A 23,657-nucleotide genomic window follows, 5' to 3' on the forward strand; every position below is an offset into this window, starting at 1 on the left:
AGCCGAGAATTCCTTCCCATTATCCCATCCAACCCTGCCCTCTGGAAGTGGGAAACCATTCCCTTTGTCCTGTCCCTCCATGCCTTGTCCCATCCAACCCCTCCCATCTCCATCTCACGGGAATATCCATCCTCCAAGCTCTGCGGCGGTTCGGGAGGTTTGGGACCAGCGATCCCAAATTTTGGTGGCATTCTGACCCCTCTCCCCCCTCCGTGATGTTTCTCCCCGCAGGACCTCATCCCTCCGATGGAACGCCGGCACCAAGGAGCGGATGCTGATCAAGGTGACGGATCGGGAGCCCAGCTTCCTCCTCCACCAAGGCAACGGCTACGCCCCGGAAAACCAACCGGGCTCCCGCTCCCGCCGGCCCTCGGGCGGCCAACAGTCGCCCAACCTCCAAACCTTCTCCTCGGACGCCGACAACTCCGTCTTCTTCCCAGAGAGGAAGCAGTCGCCCTTCCTGAAGAGGGCCGAGCACGTGGGCAGCTGCTCGCCGCTGCTGGGCCGGGGCGATTCCTTCTGCTCGCCGCTCCAAGCCCAGCACCGCAAACATTCCAGCGAATCCCAGCCCTCGTCGCCCCGCTACGCCTACGAGCCCCCGCTCTACGAGGAGCCCCCCATGGAATACCAGGCTCCCATCTACGACGAGCCGCCCGTGGACATGCAGTACGAAGCCAGCGGGAGCTACAAGGCCGGGTCGCCGCAGAAATCGCCCATCCGGAAGCCTCACCCTTTCCTTCAGTCGCCCAAGCAAGGCTCCAACTCGCCCTACCAACAGTTGGTGCTCACCAAGCAGAAGTGTCCCGACCGCTTCATGAGCCTGGAATACAGCCCGGCCGGCAAGGAGTACGTCCGGCAGTTGGTCTACGTGGAGCAGTCGGGCTCCAGCCCCAAGATGAAGACGGGCTTGAGGCACAAATATTCCCCCAACCCCATCGGCGGCTCCTACTCGCTGCAGCACAGCCCCTGCCTGGTGCGGGACCAACGCCTGGACATCAAATCGGGCGACTACAGCAGCATGGAGGGACCCGACTTCTGCCCCGGCCCCACCGGGGCCCAGGTGGCCCAGGGCGAGGACTCCATGTCGTGGTCCAGCCAGCAGGACACCTTGTCCTCCACCGGTTACTCACCCTCCACCCGGAAGAGGAAAAGCCGGAAGCCTTCGGTGAACCACGACGCCAACGCCTCCTCCACGGACGGCTCGGGGGAGCGGGAGGTGTTGGGCGAGCTGGGTGAGGAACGAGCCACGCCGGGGCCCAACAGGTCGCCGATGAACCGGACGGAGAGCAAGGCGGCCGAGGCGGAGGCGGCGCGGGGCTTCCCGGAGCCGTTCCTGGCGCAGGCGCGCCTGGCGTGGGAAGCGCAGCAGGCCCACTACCACATGAAGCAACGGAGCAGCTGGGATTCCCAAAAGGACGGTTCGGGCTACGAGAGTGACGGAGCCCTCCCGCTGCCCATGCCGGGCCCGGTGGTGCGAGCCTTCAGCGAGGACGAGGCGTTGGCGCAGCAGGAGAACAAGCACTGGAAGAGGAACACCTTCGAGAAGCTGGGCTTCCCCCAGATCCTGCTGGAGAAGAGCGTCTCCGTCCAGACCAACCTGGCCTCGCCCGAGCCCTACCTGCATCCATCTCAGGTAACGCCCTTGGGAAGGTTCTCGGTCTTGGGGGTCTTCACCGCATGGCCAATCCTGGTTGAAGGTCCTTCTCCTCCAGTGTAGATCCAGTGGGATGGTCCCTGCGGTGATCCCACACCAGGATTGGGCAGGGGAACCCCGTGCCATGGTGGCCTCAGCTCTGTGCCGTGGCTTCTCCTGCCTCGGTGTGGGGCAGATCCTGGATCCAAGCAGATCCCAGGAGGTTCCTGAGTGCCCATCCCTAGCTGATCCCTCAGGGAAGTTGGTCCTTGCCAAGGTGGTCCCTCAGGGATGTTGTTCCTTGTCAAGGTGGCCCTTCAGAGTTGGTTCTTACCAAGCTGGTCCCTCAAAGATGTTGGTCCTTGGCAAGGTGGTCCCTCAAAGATGTTGGTCCTTGTCAAGGTGGCCCTTTAGAGTTGGTCCTTACCAAGGTGGTCCCTCAAAGATATTGGTCCTTGGCAAGGTGGTCCCTCAAAGTTGGTCCTTGGCAAGGTGGTCCCTCAATGTTGGGCCTTAGCAAGGTGGTCCCTCAAAGAAACTGGTCCTTGCCAAGGTGGTCCTTCAAAGTTGGTCCTTGGCAAGGTGGTCCCTCAAAACCTTGGGATGAAAGAGCCACCAGTTCTCCAGGATTTGTTTCCCAGCGTTGTGGACTGCCTGTTCCTTCCCTGGAGATCCCTCCAGCCCCAAACTCCCATTCCAGAGGAGACCCTGAGGCTCTGACCTGGAGTTGCTGGAGCTGGTGCATCCCATGTGCCCAGATTCCAGCCCATCAGGTGTTTCCCTGGTTCTTGGATTTCCTCCATCAGCTTCTGGATGTCCTCCATCAGTCCCTTCTCCTCCAGGGAAAGGCTGTCAGGGCTTCCAAAAAAACAGGTGATGACGCCACACGTGGGGATAAACCCCACCTGGAAAACTTCCTGGAAGGTGGAATTTGGTGTCAGCAGGAAGGAGACCCTGGACATGGACCTGGGAAACAGCAAACCATCTGGAAAATTCCTTTTTTTGTCCATGGAAATGTGCAGTGAAATCGGTGGAGCGTTGCATCGAAAGGCAGCAGAAGAAGATTCCTGAAGCACAAGGACTCCGTGCTGCACGAGGAGGTCCAAACCCAAAACTGGAGAGCTCCAGATCCGCTTTGGATCTTCATGCCAGGAGAAAAAGCTGCCACCATTAGTGATCCTACACCTTCTTCACAGAGCTAGGGACGTGGTAGGAATCTTCTCCACTCCCCAGAGATTTCTGTCCTGGTGGTCCCATCTGTTCTCTTCGACCTCAGGGACACCAAGGCGGTGGGACACTGGCACCAGTTTCCCAGAGAAGCTGTGGCTGCCCCATCCCTGGAAGTGTCCAAGGCCAGGCTGGACAGAGCTTGGAGCAACCTGGGATTGTGGAAGGTGTCCCTGGCCATTGGAACGGGACGATCTTGAAGGTCCCTTCCAACCCAGCCCCTTCCATGGTCATGGCTGTGATTGTCACCAGTGGAGTGTCCCCACACTGAGGTGCATCCCAGCCCCATCCATGTGGCTCCAGGACCTTCTCCCTTGAGGATTCCCGAATTCCTGAGGTGACACCATGGTCACCCCATGGGACAGGCAGGAGGTCACGGCTATTTGCAGTGGACACCCGATGGTTTATTCCCTTCTTGTAGGCCAGGGCATCCCCCAAGTTCATTTAGGTGCTAATTAGAGCTAATTAGGGCTGAAGTTAATTTCCTATTAGCTCTGGCAGCAGAAGATCCATCACATTTCACTTCTGGTGCCACTCCCTGGCCTGACCACACTCTCCTTGGCTGGAGAAGGTTGCTGTCCTCAACCAATGTGGTCCTTTCCTTCTCCCTGGGTGTTCTTGGTGGCTCTGGTGCAGCCCATGGACCAGTTTTTGGAAGAGCCACGTCCCCAGCAGCTGCCAAGTGAGAGCCCTTCGAGCATCTCCTGCATCTCCTTCCGCCCAGGAAATGCCACAGGCCTTCAGCTGACCAGGCTGGAGGACACAGAAGGACCTTTGGGGTGAAGTGGCCTCCGCAGGGACAGCAGGGCTGGGTCCCTTTGAGGGATGAAGCTCCCGTGTCCCCATCCCATGTCCCATCCATCGTCACCGTGGTCAAGATGGGAGTGGAGCGATGTCGATGGAAAGATCTCGACATTGGAAGAGTTGCTGAAGAGACAAGAAGCTTGACTTGTTTGAAGGAGTAGAAGCTCAGTCATCTGACAGCAGCTCTGGTGGCTCTTTGGGTGGCTTCCTTGTCCTCTCCTGGATTTTCCACCCCTTGGGTCTTTCCACCTTCTGCTTTTCTCCTGTTCCTCATATGAAGCCCCACCCCAAGTCCATGGCAGCACTGGAGTCACCTTGCCCACAGACTCTGCTCAGGGCCACCACACTGCTCGTCCACACGAGGTGGGGAGAGCGGTGTCACCTCTGGATGGTGTGGCATGTCCTTCCCTGCCATGGGTCACATCCCCAGGGACCCCAAACCCACGTGGTCCCGGCCTGGCTGCTGCAGAAGAGATGATGAAGCCACCTTGGCTGGCTGCAGGACCACAGAATTGTCCATCCCAATTGTCCCTTGACCTCCTCCATGCTGGTCACCAGCTGTTGGGGTGTCCCTCCACCTCCTGGGGTGACATCCACAAGCTGTGCTGGTTCCTGGAGGAGGAGGACACTGGTCCACAGGGGTCCTCTGGGTCCTTCCCAACTGGCTGTCCTGCAGGTCAAAGTTAAACCCTGAGCATCTCCTGTCCCTCAGGATGTTCAGAAGGACCATCCATGTTGCTCATGCCTTGGAGGAGTCACCAGCCTCCTCCTGTGGCTGCTGGAGAACCGCCCTGGAAGGTGATTTTGGGTAGAGGGGGTTTCCTGGGGGGCTGTTAAAGGTGGATGTGTCCCCAAAGGACAGGTGGAACCCAAAACCACTTGGCCTTTGCTTCCCCCACGTTGCCACCAACTTCTTCTGTCCACGACTCCACTGACCAAGTGTGAAGAGAGCCCAGCCTGTCACTTGTCCCCACCAGTCCCCTCCCTCCTGATGCCAATCGGTGCCACAGCCCACCTTGGCTGCTGGCACTGGGTCAGCTCCACCTGGCCATGATGGGATTGAGGAGAACCTCCTTGGAGAGGACGAGCCTTATGGGAAGACCTCTGAATGCTGCAACGGTTGGTTGGTTGGGTTGATTGACTGATCGATTTGTTGGCTGACTGGCTGATTGATTGGTTTGTTGGATCAATTCATTGGATGGTTGGTTGGTTGATTTGTCTCTTGGTTTCTCCACTGGTCAGTTGGTTGATTGATCGGCTTGTTGGCTAATTTATTGGTTGGTTGGTTGATTGATTGATTTTTTTTTTTGTCTGGTTGGTTCATGTTTGTTGGCTGGTCAGTTGGTTTGTTGGTTAGTTGACTGACTGATTGATTGGTTTGGTGGATCAATTCATTGGTTGGTTGGTTCAATCATTCATGCATTGGTTGGTTGGTTGGTCTGTTGGTTTCTCCACTGCTCAGTTGGTTGATCGATTGATTTGTTGGATGATTGATTGGTTTCTTGATTGATTGATTAATGGAGTGGGTGGTTGGTTCATTGGTTTGTTGCTTGGTCGCTAGGTTGATTGATCAGTTTGTTGGCAGATTTATTGGTTGGATGATTAGTTGGTTGCTTGGTTGGTTCGTTGCTTGGTTGATTGATCAGTTTGTTGGTTGGTTGCTTGGTTGATTGATCCATTGGTTTCTTCATCAATTGCCTTATTGATTGGTTTGTTGGTCTGTTGATTTCTTGGTTGGTTCATTGGCTGACTGATTGATTCATTGGTTGATTGCTTGGTTGCCTGATCCATTTGTTGGTTGGTTGATTGATTGGTTTACTGGTTGTTTCATTGATGAGTTTGTTGATTGATCAGTTTGTTGATTGGTTTATTGGTTGCTTGTTTTTTGTAAGTTTTTTTTGTAAGTTTTTTGATCTGTTGGTTGATGGATTGCTCGATTGATTGATTGATTAATCAATAGGTTTGTTGGTTGATTCATTGGTTGGTTGCTTGGTTGATTGATCCGTTTGTTGGTTGGTTGACTGGTTGATTTGTTGGTTGATTGGTTCATTGATTGATCTCTTGATTGGTTGACTGATTGGTTTAGTGGTTGTTTCATTGGTTGGTTTGTTCGTTGATTGGTTTGTTGATTGATTGATCAGTTGGTTGGCTGATTGAGCCATTGGTCGGTTGGTTGATTGATTGAGCCATTGGTTGGTTGGTTGATTGATTGAGCCATTGGTTGGTTGGTTCATTGACTGAGCCAGTGGTTGGTTGGTTGATTGATTGAGCCATTGGTTGGTTGGTTCATTGACTGAGCCAGTGGTTGGTTGGTTGGCTGATTGAGCCATTGGTTGGTTGGTTGGTTCATTGATTGAGCCATTGGTTGGTTGGTTCATTGATTGAGCCATTGGTTGGTTGGTTCATTGATTGAGCCATTGGTTGGTTGGTTCATTGACTGAGCCAGTGGTTGGTTGGTTCATTGATTGAGCCATTGGTTGGTTGGTTCATTGACTGAGCCAGTGGTTGGTTGGTTGGCTGATTGAGCCATTGGTTGGTTGGTTCATTGATTGAGCCATTGGTTGGTTGGTTGATTGATTGAGCCATTGGTTGGTTGGTTGATTGATTGAGCCATTGGTTGGTTGGTTCATTGATTGAGCCATTGGTTGGTTGGTTCATTGATTGAGCCATTGGTTGGTTGGTTGGCTGATTGAGCCATTGGTTGGTTGGTTCATTGATTGATTGGTTGATTGATTGAGCCATTGGTTGATTGGTTGGCTGATTGAGCCATTGGTTGGTTGGTTGGTTCATTGATTGAGCCATTGGTTGGTTGGTTCATTGATTGAGCCATTGGTTGGTTGGTTCATTGATTGAGCCATTGGTTGATTGGTTGATTGATTGAGCCGTTGGTTGGTTCATTGACTGAGCCAGTGGTTGGTTGGTTGATTGAATGAGCCATCGGTTGGTTGGTTCATTGGTTTATTGGCTGGTCGGTTTTTTGATCTGTTGCTCGATTGATCGATGGATCGATCGTTCCATCGGCACTCCCACCCCACCAGCACCGCTGACCTGTCCCGCCTGTTGTCCCCCAGTCCGAGGACCTCGGTGCCTGCGCGCAGTTCGAGAGCAGCCGGCAGACGCGGAACATGATGCCGAGCGCCAGCTGCGTCTTCCCCACCTTCAACCTGCGCAAGCCCTCCTCGGAGACGGACATTGAGAACTGGGCCTCCAAGCACTTCAACAAGCACACCCAAGGGCTCTTCCGGCGCAAGGTCTCCATCGCCAACATGCTGGCCTGGAGCAGCGAATCCATCAAGAAACCCATGATCATGACCAACGACCGCAACGTCAAGAAGGAGGCGTGCGAGATCTTCAAGCTCATCCAGATGTACATGGGCGACCGGCGGGCCAAGACGGACCAGCTCAACGTGGCCTTGGAGATCGCCACCAAAGGTTGGAGCATGCAGGGGCTGCGAGACGAGCTCTACATCCAGCTGTGCCGGCAGACCACCGAGAACTTCCGTTACGAGAGCCTGGCCCGCGGCTGGGAGCTCATGGCCATTTGTTTGGCCTTTTTCCCACCCACTCCCAAATTCCATTCCTACCTTGAAGGATACATTTACCGGCACATGGATCCGGTGAATGACACCAAAGGTAAGTGAGGAACCGCGGCCCGGTGGCTTCTGTGGTGGTCCTCGATCCCTGGAAGTGTTCCAGGCTGGGTTGGATGGGGATTGGAGGACCTGGGATAGTGGAAGGTGTCCCTGGATGGTCTTTGTGGTCCCTTCCAGCCCAACCCATTCCATGATTCCATGTCCCAACTCGTTGATTTGGTTCCTTTCCCCTTGGCTGAGTCTCCTTGTGGAAAGGCGGATGAGGAACTCATCCAAAACATCTCCTGGAGGTGCACCCAGTGCTGTGGGACCTTTCCCACCCTTCTCCTTCCCGGAAATCCAACAGGAACCAAGTTTTGACACCTTTGCTGTGGGATCATCCTCACCTCTGCTCCTGGAACTTCTCCCATCCCCTCAAGTTCCTTCCAACCCAACCTTCAGAGGTCCCTTCCAGCCCAAACCATTCCTTGATTCCATGTCCCAACCCGGTGATTTGGTTCCTTTCCTCTTGGCTGATCTCCTCGTGGATGAGGAACTTGTCCAAAACACCTCCTGGAGGTGCACCCGGTGCTGTGGGACCTTTCCCACCCTTCTCCTTCCCGGAAATCCAACGGGAGATCCAAGAGGAAATGAGCTTTGACACTTTTGTGGGATCAGCGTCACCTCCACTTCTGGAACTTCTCCTGTCTCCTGAAGTTCCTTCCAACCCAACCTTCAGAGGTTCCTTCCAACCCAAACCATTCCACAATTCCATGGTTTCACCATCATTCCCACCTCCAGGTGTTTCATCTCTAGTAGCTTCGGATCCAAAATTCCGTGATTCCATGGTTTCCATCATTCCCACCTCCAGATGTTTCTTCTCGAGTAGCTTTGGATCCCAAAAAATCCCCAATGTTGAGATGGAACCCAGAAGATTCCCATCTCCTGAGGTTTTTGGTCATGGCCACAGAAGGAGACTGAAATTTGGGAAATTTGGGAATTTTAGGAGATCCTCTCCAGCCTTGGGATCGGTTGTCCCAAATCCTTCATCATCTGGACGTCCCCGTGAGTTGACGCCACCTCCCAGTGGGTCGGGGATGAGGTGGGATCAAGAATCCAGGAGGATTTGGGATTTTGGATCCCAAATTTCTCCCGGGCTTCCGAGGTGTCCTTCAGCTCCTGGAGGACACCAGCAGGGACATGGTGGGGACACAAGGAGATGATCCCACCCCAGGTGGCCACGGAAGGTGGAGATGACCCCACGCCGGAGCATTCCCGATGGGAATTCCCGGGAATGTCGCGATGGCTTGAGTTGGTCCCACCAGAGGTGTCAAAGTCATTTCCCGCCAAAGGAGAGGCTCCGCCCCCAACTCCCCCCCAGCCAATCAGAGCCCTTCCCTGGGAATTCCCGAATTCCACCCTCGTTCTGACTTTTCCGTGGTTTTTCCGGGGATTTCGTTGTCTTTCTGTTGATTGGTTTCGTTGTCGGTGTTGATTTGTTTGAATTTGCGTTTTCGATTCCATCTCATTTGCTTGAATTTGCATTTTCATTGTCATTTTAATCGGGTTTTTATTTCAGTTTTATTTTTATTTTCTTCCTTTTAGTTTCGGTTTTAAATCTAATTTTTGTTTTAATTTTTAATTTCTCTATTTCTTATTTTTTTCATTAAATTTCTTATTAACTTTTCTGTTCTTAATCTGTATTTTAATTTCTATCTTATTTATTTTTCATTTTCTTACTTTATTTTCCATTTGAATTGATTTCCTTTGTAATTTTTATTTTCATCTTTATTTTCTGTAATAATTGCTTTAATACCAATTTTATTTTTATTTTCATTTTTTATTTCTATTCCATTAAATTTTAAGACTTTTTTTTACTTTTTTAATCGTTGCTTACTTATTTTTATTTGATTTTTTGATTATTTTCATTTTATTAATGGATTTTTTTTATTTTTATGTTTTCATTTAATTATGTTTTCATTTTTATTGAACTTTATATTTTAATTTTTATTTCCATTCCCATTTTCACTTCATTTCAGTGTTTTATTTTCATTTCCATTTTATTTTTTCATTTTCCTTTCAGTTTTTCCTTTTATTTCCATTTTTTCTTTTAATTTCAGCTTTAATTTAAATTTCTTTTTCATTTCAATTTTCCCTTGAATTTCTCCTTTAATTTAATTTTGTTTTTTAATTTCAATTTTAATCTCATTTCAATGTTTTAATTTCAGTTTGAAGTTCAATTATTAATTTTCATTAATTTCAATTTTTCATTTCAGTTTTTTAATTTCGTTTTATTACAATTTTACAGTAATTTCATTTTTTCAGTTTTAATTTGAATTTAATTTCAAAATTTAATTTAAATTTTTTTTGTTTCATTTCAAGTTTTGTTTTCTTTCCAATTTTCATTTAATTTCAAATTGTAATACATTTCAGTTTTTAATTTTTAATTTTGTATCAATTTTTATTTTAGTGTCAACTCCCATTTAAATTGTAATTCCAATTTTCTATTTTTATTTTTTATTTCAATTTGCATTTAGTTTCAAATTTCAATTTTAATTTCAAATTCAATTTTTAGATTTCCATCTCAATTTCCATTTAGTTTCAAATTTTAATTTCAGTTTCAATTAATTTTTTTTTTCAATTTCTATTCCTATTTATTTTTTTCTATTTTAATTTCAATTGTAATAACAAATTTCATTTCCATTTTACATTTTAATTTTAATTCTAAATTTAATTTCCATTTTAATTTCAATTTTAATTTATTTTTCCCTTTCCATTTCGTTTCAAATTTTCATTTCAGTTTCAATTTAATTTATTTCTATTTCTATTTCAATTGTAATTACAAATTTCATTTCCTTTTTTACATTTTAATTTTAATTTCAATTTCAATTTTCGATTCTAAATTTAATTTCCATTTTAATTTCGATTTTAATTTATTTTTTCCCTTTCCATTTCGTTTCAAATTTTAATTTCAGTTTCAATATATTTATATTTATATATAAATTATTTCTATTTTCATTTCAATTGTATTTTCAAATTTAATTCAATTTTTTGTTTTAATTTAATTTTTTAAGTCTTAGTTTTAATTTAAATATTAAAAAAAATAATTTTAATTTTAATTTTGATTTTGATTTTAATTTCGATTTTAATTTCGATTTTAATTTCGATTGTAATTTCTTGTTTTCATTTCCATTTCATTTCAATCCCACGCCCATTCCCGTTGTTCTCCCGCCCCCGCTGTCGTTCCCCGCGGGAATTCCCGGTGCTTTTCCCCAGTCTCGCGGCACCTCCGGCACCTCCTGGCAAGGACCAATCAGAAGAAACCCAAATTGCGAAAGAAACCAAAGCCCCAGAGCGAGGAGATCCCGGGTAGGGAGCCCGGAATTCCCCAGGGAGGGCAGAGGGATGGGGCTTCATTAATTAATTGGGGTCATTAATAGGGGTGAGACAGAGATGGCGTCATTCATGTTGTAGTAGTAGTATTAGTAATATTAATATTAATTAATATTAATATTGGTATTAGTACCACTATTAGTAGCACTATTAGTATTAATATTATTCTATTAATTGGGGTCATTAATAGGGGTGAGACAGAGATGACATCATTCATGTTGTGTTAATAGTATTAGCAATATTAATATAATTAGTGTTGATATTAATATTAATATTAATATTAATATTAATATTGGTATTAGTAGCACTATTAGTAGCACTATTAGTAGCACTATTAGTATTAATATTATTCTATTAATTGGGGTCATTAATAGGGGTGAGATAGAGATGGCGTCATTCATGTTGTAGTAGTAGTATTAGTAATATTAATATAATTAGTGTTAATAATTAATATTAATATTGGTATTAGTAGCACTATTAGTAGCACTATTAGTATTAATATTATTCTATTAACTGGGGTCATTAATAGGGGTGAGATAGAGATGGCGTCATTCATGTAGAACTAGTAGTAGTAGTAATATTAATATAATTAGTGTTAATAATAATATTAATTAATATTAATATTGGTATTAGTAGCACTATTAGTAGCACTATTAGGAGCACTATTAGTAGCACTATTAGTATTAATATTATTCTGTTAATTGGGGTCATTAATAGGGGTGAGACAGAGATGGCGTCATTCATGTTGTAGTAGTAGTATTAGCAATATTAATATAGTTAGTGTTGATATTAATATTAATATTAGTATTAGTAGCACTATTAGAAGCACTATTAGGAGCACTATTAGTAGCACTATTAGTATTAATATTATTCTATTAATTGGGGTCATTAATAGGGGTGAGACAGAGATGACGTCATTCATGTTGTAGTAGTAGTATTAGTAATATTAATATAATTCGTGTTAATATTAATATTAATTAATATTAATATTGGTATTAGTACCACTATTAGTAGCACTATTAGTATTAATATTATTCTATTAATTGGGGTCATTAATAGGGGTGAGACAGAGATGACATCATTCATGTTGTGTTAATAGTATTAGCAATATTAATACAGTTAGTGTTAATATTAATATTAATTATTATTAATATTGGTATTAGTAGCACTATTAGTAGCACTATTAGTAGCACTATTAGTATTAATATTATTCTATTAATTGGGGTCATTAATAGGGGTGAGATAGAGATGGCGTCATTCATGTTGTAGTAGTAGTATTAGTAATATTAATATAATTAGTGTTAATAATTAATATTAATATTGGTATTAGTAGCACTATTAGTAGCACTATTAGTAGCACTATTAGTATTAATATTATTCTATTAATTGGGGTCATTAATAGGGGTGAGACAGAGATGGCGTCATTCATGTAGTAGTAGTAGTAGTAGTAGTAATATTACTATAATTAGTGTTGATATTAATATTAATTAATATTAATATTGGTATTAGTAGCACTATTAGGAGCACTATTAGTAGCACTATTAGTATTAATATTACTCTATTAATTGGGGTCATTAATAGGGGTGAGACAGAGATGGCGTCATTCATGTAGTAGTAGTAGTATTAGCAATATTAATATAATTAGTGTTGATATTAATATTAATTAATATTAATATTGGTATTAGTAGCACTATTAGTAGCACTATTAGTATTAATATTATTCTATTAATTGGGGTCATTAATAGGGGTGAGACAGAGATGACATCATTCATGTTGTAGTAATAGTATTAGTAATATTAATACAGTTAGTGTTGATATTAATATTAATTAATATTAATATTGGTATTAGTAGCACTGTTAGTAGCACTATTAGTAGCACTATTAGTATTAATATTATTCTATTAATTGGGGTCATTAATAGGGGTGAGATAGAGATGGCGTCATTCATGTTGTAGTAGTAGTATTAGCAATATTAATATAGTTAGTGTTGATATTAATATTAATTAATATTGATATTGGTATTAGTAGCACTATTAGGAGCACTATTAGGAGCACTATTAGGAGCACTATTAGGAGCACTATTAGTAGCACTATTAGGAGCACTATTAGTATTAATATTATTCTATTAATTGGGGTAATTAATAGGAGTGAGATAGAGCTGGTGTAATTTACATAGCAGTATTACTAGCATTAATATAATTAGTGTTAATATTAATATTCGTATTGGTATTGGTATTGTTTTTGGCAGCACTATTATATTAATAGTGTTCTATTAATTGGGGTAATTAATAGGGGTCAGATGAAGCTGGTGTAACTTATGTTGTAGTAGTAGTACTAAGAAAATTAATGTTAGTGTTAGTATTATTCTATTAATTGGGGTAATTAATAGGAGTGAAATAGAGCTGGTGTAATTTACGTAGCAGTATTACTAGCATTAATAAAATTAATGTTAGTATTGTTCTATTAATTGGGGTAATTAATAGGGGTGAGATAAAGCTGGTGTAATTTATGTTGAAATATTAGTAGTATTAATATAATCAGTGTTAATATTAATAATAGTATTAGTACTGGTTTTGGTATTGGTAGCACTATTAGCATTAGTACAAACATTATTATATTAATTGGGGTAATCAGTAGGGGTGAGATAAAGCTGGTGTAATTTACGAAGTAGTATTAGTAGTATTAATATAATTAGTGTTAGTATTATTAGTAGTATTATTCTATTAATTGGGGTAATTAATAGGGGTGAGATAGAGCTGGTGTAATTTACATAGCAATATTAGTAGCATAAATATAATTACTATTAGTATTGGTATTAGTATTGGCAACACTATTAGTATCAGTATTAATATTATATTAATTGGGGTAATTAATAGGGTTGAGATAGTGCTGGTGTAATTTATGAATTAATAATATTAATCCTTACATTATTCATATTGGTAATATTAGTGTTGGTATTAATACTAGCATTGGTATTCTTAGTATTGGTATTAGTATTAGTTATTATTCCATTAATTGGGGTAATTAATAGGGGTGAGATAGAGTGGGTGTAATTTATGCAATAATCTTAGTAGTAGTAGTTGTATTAATATAATTAGTGATAGTATTTATTAGGATTGGAAGTGATAGTATTATTAGTGTCAGTATTAACACTAATATATTCATTGGGGTAATTAATAGGGGTAAGAAAGTTGGTTTAATTTATGTAATAATAGTATTATTAGCAGGATGAATATAATTTGTGTTAGTATTAATATTACTATTGGTATTAGTATTAATATTAATTGGGGTAATTAATGGGGTGCGATACAGTTGGTGTAATTTATGTAATTGTAGTAGTAGTAGAAGTATTAATATAATTAGTGTTATTATTAAGATTAACATTAGCATTGCTATTGGTAGCACTGTTAGTATTAATAGTATTCTATTAATTGGGGTAATTAATAGGGGTGCGATACAGTTGGTGTGAATTATGTAGTAATAATATTATTATTAATATTAGTAGTACTATAAGCATTAATTGTAGTATTAGGGTTATACTAACAACAACTTGTAATAGAGATGTTAGTATTAATATTAATAAAAATATTAATATAATTAAATAATGCCGTCATATAGTTGCTATTATTAGTATTAATACAAGAATTAATTTTATATCAGCATCACTATTAAATAACTAATAATTTATAATATGGAGTTAGTAGTAATACTAATAGCAAAAACAAATAGCAATATTAATAAATAATGCAATAATGATATTATTAGAATTATAAATATTGGTTTTATTAGTAGTATTAATATTAATAGTATAATTAGCATTAGGATAATATTACTGTTTCATTAATAACAAATAGTAATATGGATGATAATATTAATGGCATTATTAATAACAGTCATATTAGTAAATAATAATGGTAGGAGTAGTAATAGCAACAAAAATATTAGAAATATTAATTAAAATATTATAAATATTAATAGTAATATTACTATTTGTATTAATATTTGTGTTAGTGTTAGTACTATATTCGAAAAATCACAATTTGGACGTTAAAATTAATATTAAAAATAAATAGTAATATTGTTAAATAATAATGTTGGAAGTAGTAATAGAAATGGTAAAAGTAACAAATAATATTAATAGAATTATAAATACTAGTTTTAGTATAATAATAATAATAATAATAATAATAATAATAATAATAATAATAATAATCTCGTTATTATATTTTCATTTATAATTATAATTATTTATATTCTATTTCTATATTATAACAATTATATTATAATTTTACTTTTAAGTATATTATAATTTAAAATCTTTATTATCATTGCATTGAAATAATAAAGAATAATTAGATATAATTAATATCTCTATCATTTCTATAAATAGAATGTATAGGGTTATGTTCTATAATATGTGGAACACACAGGGACTGATTGTATATTTATAATTTATAGTATATCCTATTCCATTATATATTTATTATTGTTATCATCATTATCATTATTATTTTCATAGTTATTATTTTTATTATCATTATTATTACTATTATTAATAACGTTATTATTTTATGATAAAATAGTTTATATTATATAAATAATATACATAATATGTATCTATGTATATTATATATATTATATTATATTATATACATATATGTATTATATTATATATATTATATATATAATGTATAATTATATACTAAATTAATTTTACTATAATTATTACTGTTACTATTGCTACATCAATATATTATTACTACATTATTAATTATAGTAATATTAATTTTATTCTATTAATTGTATACTTCTAATAATTAATACATCAAATATATAACATAATAACATATAATGCAACTTATTATATATGATAGGTTATTAAACATTATGTAGTATAATGTAATTATATAATTACATAATAATATTATATAATATTATAAAATCAGCATCTATATATCATATATAACACATATATTATATATTTTATAATTATATATAATATAATATACAATAAATAATATATAAATAATATATAATATATAATATACCATTATATATCATATATTATATATTATATATTATATATTATATATTATATATTATATATTATATATTATATATTATATATTATATATGTTTATGTTTATGTTATATGTTATATATTATATATATGCATTTGTATTATATACTAATTCTAATTATATATACCTATTTATAAATTATATATTTTTACTTTATTTATCATTACTTTATACTTTAATTATCATTATATAGACATAGTAATAAATAACATATATTTTAATAAATATAGCATTATACACAATATTTTCTTATTAAATAATAATTCTCATCTTAAACAATTTTCTTGTTAATAAACATTTATTATTTATTATATAGAGTATAATATATTTAATATATAGAGTATACACAGTGATGTATTTCTATATAATACAATAATTAAACTTACTATAATTAATTTAAATTATTGAAATAAGTATTTATATTAATTAGCAATAATTATAATACTTATAATTGTATTCATTATTGAGAGTTATTAATAACAATTAATACATAATATATAGAATTTTGTCCTTAATATTATACTTTACATTATTACATCTAATTATTTTATAATTAATGTATTAATTATTAATACATGCAATATTATTCATAAATTCGTCCATTTAATACCAATAATTTTAATAATTAATTAATTCTATTACTATGTCTACTACCAAATATTAATTTTATAATATAGTTTAATTAATATGAGTGATAAAATAATTTAATTTATTCAAATAATCTAATTACTTTATAATTAATATATATAATCTATATATATATTATTCATATATATTTAATTAATTCATATAATTAAATAATTAATTTAATTGAGAAAGTCCCCTAAAATAAGTTATAATATAGATTATTAATTCTAGTATTAATAATGGCAATAATTATTAAAAGTTAATAATGATGAATTTCTAATTTTTGTATAATTTTAACCTTAAATAGAAAACTATTTTATTATTAATATTTTTTAATACATATACTATTTATAAATCCATCAATTGAATATAATTAATCAAGGAAATTGCAGTTAATTAAATAATTTTATTAATTTATTTACTACTTTAATCTAATTAATAGAGTTAATAGATGTACTATCATTTGAATAATATAATTTAATAAGAGAATTTATATAATCTATTGAATTAATTCATGTAATTAATTGAATTAATTGACGCTACTAATGTAATTAATTAGTACCATTAATTTAAGACAACGGGGATCCCCCGGGAGGAGCCTCCAGGGGACACCCAGGAGGGGCCTGGGGAGCTCCAGGAGCTCCGGGTGGGGCCGGTCCTTCGAAAAACGGGATCGGATCCCACCAGATCCCATTCAAATCCCATCAGATCCCGCCAAATCCCATCAGATCCTATCAAACCCCACCAAACTCCATCAGATCCCACCAGATCCCCACCAGATCCTCACCAGATCCCACCAAATCCCATTCAAGTCCCACCAGATCCCCACCAAACCCCACCAGCTCCCATCAGATCCCACCAAATCCCATCAAACCCCACCAAACTTCATCAGATCCCACCAGATCCCCACCAGATTCCACCAGATCCCATTCAAATCCCACCGGATCCCATTCAAATCCCACCGGATCCCATTCAAATCCCACCAGATCCCACCAAATCCCATCAGATCCTATCAAACACCACCAAACTCCATCAGATCCCACCAGATCCCACCAGATTCCCACTAAATCCCATTGGATCCCATCAAACCCCACCAGATCCCACCATGTCCCATCAAATCCCACCAGATCCCAGCAAATCCCATCAGATCCTATCAAACCCCACCAAACTACATCAGAGCCCACCAAATCCCACCAGATCCCATCAAATCCCATTGGATCACATCAAACCCCACCAGATCCCATCAAACCCCACCAGATCCCACCGAATCCCATCAGATCCCACTAAATCCCATTGGATCCCATCAAACACCACCAGATCCCACCACGTCCCATCAAATCCCACCAGATCCCACCAAATCCCATCAGATCCTATCAAACCCCACCAAACTACATCAGATCCCACCAAATCCCATTGGATCCCATAAAACACCACCAGATCCCACCAAATCACATCAGATCCTATCGAGTCCTATCAAATCCCACTAAATCCCATTGGATCCCATCAAACACCACCAGATCCCACCAAGTCCCATCAGATCCTCACCAGATCCCACCAAATCCCATCAGATCCCACCAAATCCCATTGGATCCCATAAAACACCACCAGATCCCACCACGTCCCATAAAATCCCACCAGATCCCACCAAATCCCATCAGATCCTATCAAATCCCACCAAACTACATCAGATCCCACCAGATCCCACCAAATCCCATTTGATCACATCAAACCCCACCAGATCCCACCAAATCCCATCAGATCCTCACCAGATCCCACCAAATCCCATCAGATCCCACTAAATCCCATTGGATCCCATCAAACACCACCAGATCCCACCACGTCCCATCAAATCCCACCAGATCCCACCAAATCACATCAGATCCTATCAAACCCCACCAAACTACATCAGAGCCCACCAAATCCCACCAGATCCCACCAGATCCCATCAAATCCCATTGGATCACATCAAAACCCACCAGATCCCATCAAACCCCACCAGATCCCACCGAATCCCATCAGATCCTATCGAGTCCCATCAGATCCCACTAAATCCCATTGGATCCCATCAAACACCACCAGATCCCACCACGTCCCATCAAATCCCACCAGATCCCACCAAATCACATCAGATACTATCAAATCCCGTCAGATCCCACTAAATCCCATTGAATCCCATCAAACACCACCAGATCCCACCACGTCCCACCAGATCCCACCAGATCCCACCAAATCCCATCAGATCCTATCAAATCCCATCGGATCCCACCAGATCCCATTGGATCCCATCAAACCCCGCCAGATCCCACCAAGCCCCATCGGATCCTCACCAGATCCCACCGAATTCCATCAGATCCCCACCAGATCCCATCAAATCCCACCAAGTCCCATCAGATCCCACCAAATCCCATCAGGTCCCACTGAATCCCATTGGATCCCATCAAATCCCACCGGATCCCACCAAGTCCCACCATACCCCATCAAGTCCCACGAGATCCCATTGGATCTCATCAGATCCCACCAAACCCCATCAGATTCCACCAACCCCACCCTCTGGAGGTCCTCTGGAGATCCCGAAATCCAGCCCGCTCTCCTGGCAGGGGTTTGGACGAGTTGGTCCTCAAGAGGTCCCTTCCCACCCCAACCATTCCATCCGTCCATGAGCAGATCCCGTGATTCGAGGCCACCTGGTCTTGGATGGTCCAGAAGGTCCCACCAGGTCCCCAGAGCTCCTTCAGGGATGGTCCAGAAAAGTTCCATCAAGTCCCCAGGGTTGCTGGGATGGTCCAGAAGGTGCCAGTAGGTCCCAGAGCTTCTTTTGGGACAGTCCAGAAGGTCCCGCCAGGTCTCCAGGGCTACTTCTGGCATGGTCCAGAAGGTTGAAGGTTCCACCAGGTCTCCAAGGTTCTGGGAATGATCCAGAAGGCTCCACCAGGTCCCCCAGGGTTGTCGGGATGGTCCAGAAGTGTCCACCAGGTCCCAGAGCTTGTTCTAGGATGGTCCAGAACGCCCCACCAGGTCTCCAGGGCTTCCTCTGGGATAGTCCAGAAGGTCCCACCAGGTCCCCAAGGCTCTGGGAATGATCCAGAAGGTTCCATCAGGTCCCCAGAGCTTCTCCTGGGATGATCCAGAAGGTTCCACCAGGTCCCTGGGGCTGTTGGGATGATCCAGAAGGTGCCACCAGGTCTCCCGGGCTTCTTCTGGGATGGTCCAGAAGGTCCCATCAAGCCTGCAGGGTTGTTGGGACAGGCGTCATCTCCTCCCTGGAGGACATCAGGAAGAAGGGATGGGATGAAGATGGAAGCAGTGGGATCTGGAGAAGACAGATGGGATGGGAGTGGTGACCATGGCAGTGGTGGCCCTCAAAAGCCACCCAAGATGAAGCCACCACGGAGCTCCAGAGCTCCACGTTTGGTGGTTCCTCCAAAGTTCTTGGGAGGTTTGAGGAGGATGAGGTCCTCCTCAAACCCCCTGCGAGTGGTGGCAAGGATGGAGATGGAGCAGCACCACGGGGAGGGGAAAGGGAGGGGACAGGACCTCTTCCAGGTCCTGGAGGTGACATGCCACCATCCTGGAGGTGACATCCCGCCACCCAGCGTGTCTTCTCTTGCAGGGGTGGCCATCAGCACTTACGCCAAGTACTGCTACAACAAACTCCAGAAGGCGGCGCTGACCGGGGCCAAGAAGGTACCAGAAAATGGGGTTTGGGAAGGGGTGGACAAGGAGGTCACCTCCCACCAGGGTCATCCAGGAGCTTCTGGGATTGGGGAAGGGGCTGGAGGAGGGAGGGGGTGGTGATTGTGGTGAGGAGAACTTCTGGAGAACTCTTGGGGATCTGCTGGAGACCAGGAGATCTTCTTGGGAGCAACTGAGGATCTTCTAAGGACCTTCTGGAGAACTTCTGGGAACCTTCTGGAATGTTTCCAGGAGAACTTCTTGTAGGGAGCTTCTGGGAAGCTTTTAAGGATCTTCTAGAGAACTTCCAAGAACCTTCTGGGAAGTTTTTGGAAAGCTTGAAAGGACCTTCTGGGCACCTCTTAAAACCTGTCTGGGGATCTTCTGGAGACCTTCTGGAGAACTTCTGAGAGCTTTCTGAAGACTTTTGGAGACCTTCTGGAAATTTTCTGGAGAATTTCTGAGAACCTTGTGAAGAACTTTAAGGAACCTTCTGGAAACCTTTAAAGGATCTTCTGTGGGCCTTCAGAAGACATTCCAGAGACCATCTGGAGATCTTCAGGAGACCTTCCAAAAACCTTGCAGGGAGGACCTTCTGGGAATTTTCTAAGGAACTTCCGGAGAATTTTTGGGATTCTTCTGGAGACCTTCTGAAGACTTTCTGGAGACCTTTTAAGGACCTTCTGTGGATCTTCTGAAGACGTCCTGGAGACTGACGGAGGATCTTCTGGAGGTCTTGTGGAAACTTTCTGGAGATCCTCTGGGAACTCTCTGAAGATCTTGTAGGGATCTTCTGGGAACGTTTTAAGGATCTTCAGGAGAACTTCTGAGAGTCTTCTAGTGACCTTCTGAAGACTTTCTGGAAACCTTCTGGAAACCTTTTGGGGATTTTCTGGGGACTTTCTGAAGACATTCCAGAGACCATCTGGTGATCTTCAGGAGACCTTCTGCAAACTCTCTGGAGACCTCCTGGGAACTCTCTAAGGAACTTCTGGAGATCTTCTGGAAACTCTCTGGAGACCTTCTGAAAACCTTACAGGGAGGGACCTTCTGGGAACTTTCTAAGGAACTTCTGGAGACCTTCTGGAAGCCCAGCGCCGATGTTCAGCTTTCCAGAAGCATCCCAGAGTTGTGGCTCGTTCTCCTCCTGGCAGAATCCATTGGTGGAGATCCTCCAGAGTGTCCATGGTCCCACCAAGCTCCAAAGGGTTGGATCCACTTCCGAATCAATGGTGGATGGATGGATGGATGGATGGATGGATGGATGGATGGATGGTGGAACCACCTTGACCAAGTTGCCTGGAGTCCATCCATGTCTCCATCACCATCTCCAGGAAGCTCAACCGGGGGGGGGGTGGTGGGATTGAGCAGATCCCACCCTGGCCACCACGGAGGCCACCGGTGACCTCTGGTGTCTCCTGCAGGGCCTGAAGAAGCCGAACATCGAGGAGATCCGTCACGCCAAGAACGCCGTCTTCAACCCGTCCATGTTCGGCAGCTCCCTGCAGGACATCGTGGCCATGCAGAAGGAGCGGTACCCGGACCGGCAGCTGCCCTGGGTGCAGACCCGGCTCTCCGAGGAGGTCCTGGCGCTCAACGGGGACCAGACCGAGGGCATCTTCAGGTAAAGCCACCCCACGGTCACAGGGACATCTCGTGGTGGTGGCAAGCTGGAGGTTCTCATAAGAATTGTCTCAAAACGGGGCAAGTTCACGTTTCTGGGTGTTCTTCTCCGGTGGGTTCTCCAAGGCCATGAGGGTTTCTTCATGGTGGCCACCAGAGTCATGGCAAGGTCTTGGTGGCACCATGCAGAGGGTACCTCCAACTTCTCCTTGCTCCATGAGGGTTTCTCCATGATCATCACCACAGTCATGGTGAGGTCTTGGTGGCACCAAGCTTCCAAAAGAGCTCCAAGGCCATGGAGGTTTCTTCATGGTGGCCACCTCTCATGGCAGCAACTTGGTGGCATCATCCCTGGGTCCCTCCAACTTCTCCTTGCTCCATGGGGATTTCTCCACAGTGGCCACCAGAGTCATGGTGGGGTCTTGGTGCCGCCAACCAGGTGGATCCTCCCAACTTCTCCTTACTACAACGTCATGGAGATTTTTCCATCGTGACCACCAAAGTCATGGCAGTGTCTTGGTGGCACCATCCAGTGGGTTCCTCCAGCTTCTCCTTGGTCCAAGACCATAGAGGTTTCTCCACAGTGGCCACCAGAGTTATGGTGGGGTTTTGGTGCCACCAAGCTCACAAAACAGTTCCAAGGCCATGGAGATTTCTCCATGGTGTCCCCCACAATGGGGTCTTGGTGGCACCAACCAGCTCCATGCCCAGCTGATGTCCCCCCCTGGTTCTCCTGGAGCACCCAAAGCTGTTGAGCTGGGAGGTCCCCATTGGTCACTCGGCCACCGACACCTCTTCCTCCCACAGGGTCCCCGGTGACATCGATGAGGTCAACGCCCTCAAGCTGCAGGTGGACCAATGGAAGATCCCCACCGGCTTGGAGGACCCGCACGTTCCCGGTAGGATCTTGGGGCGATGTTTGGTGGGACCAGAACCTCCATCTAGAAGATCTCACATCTTGTCCTCTTCTCCGTGTCCTCTCCAGCGTCGCTGCTGAAGCTGTGGTACCGCGAGCTGGAGGAGCCGTTGATCCCCCACGAGTTCTACGAGCAGTGCATCTCCCACTACGAGAACCCCGAGGCCGCCATCGCCGTCGTCCACTCCCTGCCCCGGATCAACAAGATGGTGCTGTGCTACCTCATCCGCTTCCTCCAGGTACGAGCAGCGCCTTCTGCTGGCCCACCAGGCGACCTCCAGCTCTGGTTCCTTCTCTTGAGGTGGTTATGGGTTCTTCAAGGTCACCACGTGGTGGCCAAGAACCAGGAGTTCCACCAATCCCATCACCTCCATCTTCCTCCTCCCACCCCATGACTTGCTGTTCCTGGTGACCTTCCTGGTTCCGTCTCTTGAGAAGATTTTGGGTTCTCCAAGGTCACCATGTGGTGGCAAGAACCAGGAGTTCCACCAGCTCCATGACCTCCATCTTCCTTCTCCCACCCCATGAGTTTGTGCTTCTGGTGACTCTCCTGGTTCCTTGTCCTGAGGGGGTTTGGGGTTCTCCAACTTCACCACATGGTGACCCCCATCTCCCTCAAGAACCAGGAGTTCCACCAATCCCATCACCTCCATCTTCCTTCTCCCACCCCATGAGTTCATCCTCCTGGTGGATTCTCCTGGTTCCTTCTCCTGAGATGGTTTTGGGTTCTCCAAGGTCACCACATGGTGACCCCCATCTCCTTCAAGAACGAGGAGTTCCACCAATCCCATCACCTCCATCTTCCTCTTCCCACCCCATGACTTGCTGTTCCTGGTGACCTTCCTGGTTCCGTCTCTTGAGAAGATTTTGGGTTCTCCAAGGTCACCATGCGGTGGCAAGAACCAGGAGTTCCACCAACCCCACCATCTCCATTTTCCTCCTCCCACCCCACGAGTTGGTGTTTCCAGTGACCCTCCTGGTTCTTCTCCTGAGGTGGTTTTGGGTTCTCCATGGTCATCATGTGGTAGCCAAGAACCAGGAGTTCCACCAATCCTATCACTTCCATCTTCCTCCTCCCACCCCATGAATTTGTGTTCCGGGTTGACCGT

The 23,657-nt window shown here is 42.8% G+C and overlaps 1 protein-coding gene across 1 annotated transcript in view; it reads left to right on the forward strand.

Annotated features, from left to right (window-relative positions):
• ARHGAP39 (Rho GTPase activating protein 39) overlaps window positions 1-23,657 on the forward strand; it is a 116,725-nt gene that overhangs the window by 86,405 nt on the left and 6,663 nt on the right. The window contains exons 4-10 of the mRNA XM_053967832.1: window positions 232-1,633; window positions 6,736-7,297; window positions 10,513-10,605; window positions 19,948-20,021; window positions 21,434-21,633; window positions 22,440-22,531; window positions 22,618-22,787. Of these exons, the coding sequence (XP_053823807.1) occupies window positions 232-1,633; window positions 6,736-7,297; window positions 10,513-10,605; window positions 19,948-20,021; window positions 21,434-21,633; window positions 22,440-22,531; window positions 22,618-22,787 (2,593 nt within the window). The remainder of the gene's footprint in view (window positions 1-231; window positions 1,634-6,735; window positions 7,298-10,512; window positions 10,606-19,947; window positions 20,022-21,433; window positions 21,634-22,439; window positions 22,532-22,617; window positions 22,788-23,657) is intronic.

This window comes from Vidua chalybeata, chromosome 1, assembly GCF_026979565.1.
Source record: "Vidua chalybeata isolate OUT-0048 chromosome 1, bVidCha1 merged haplotype, whole genome shotgun sequence".
Lineage (NCBI taxonomy): Eukaryota > Metazoa > Chordata > Aves > Passeriformes > Viduidae > Vidua > Vidua chalybeata.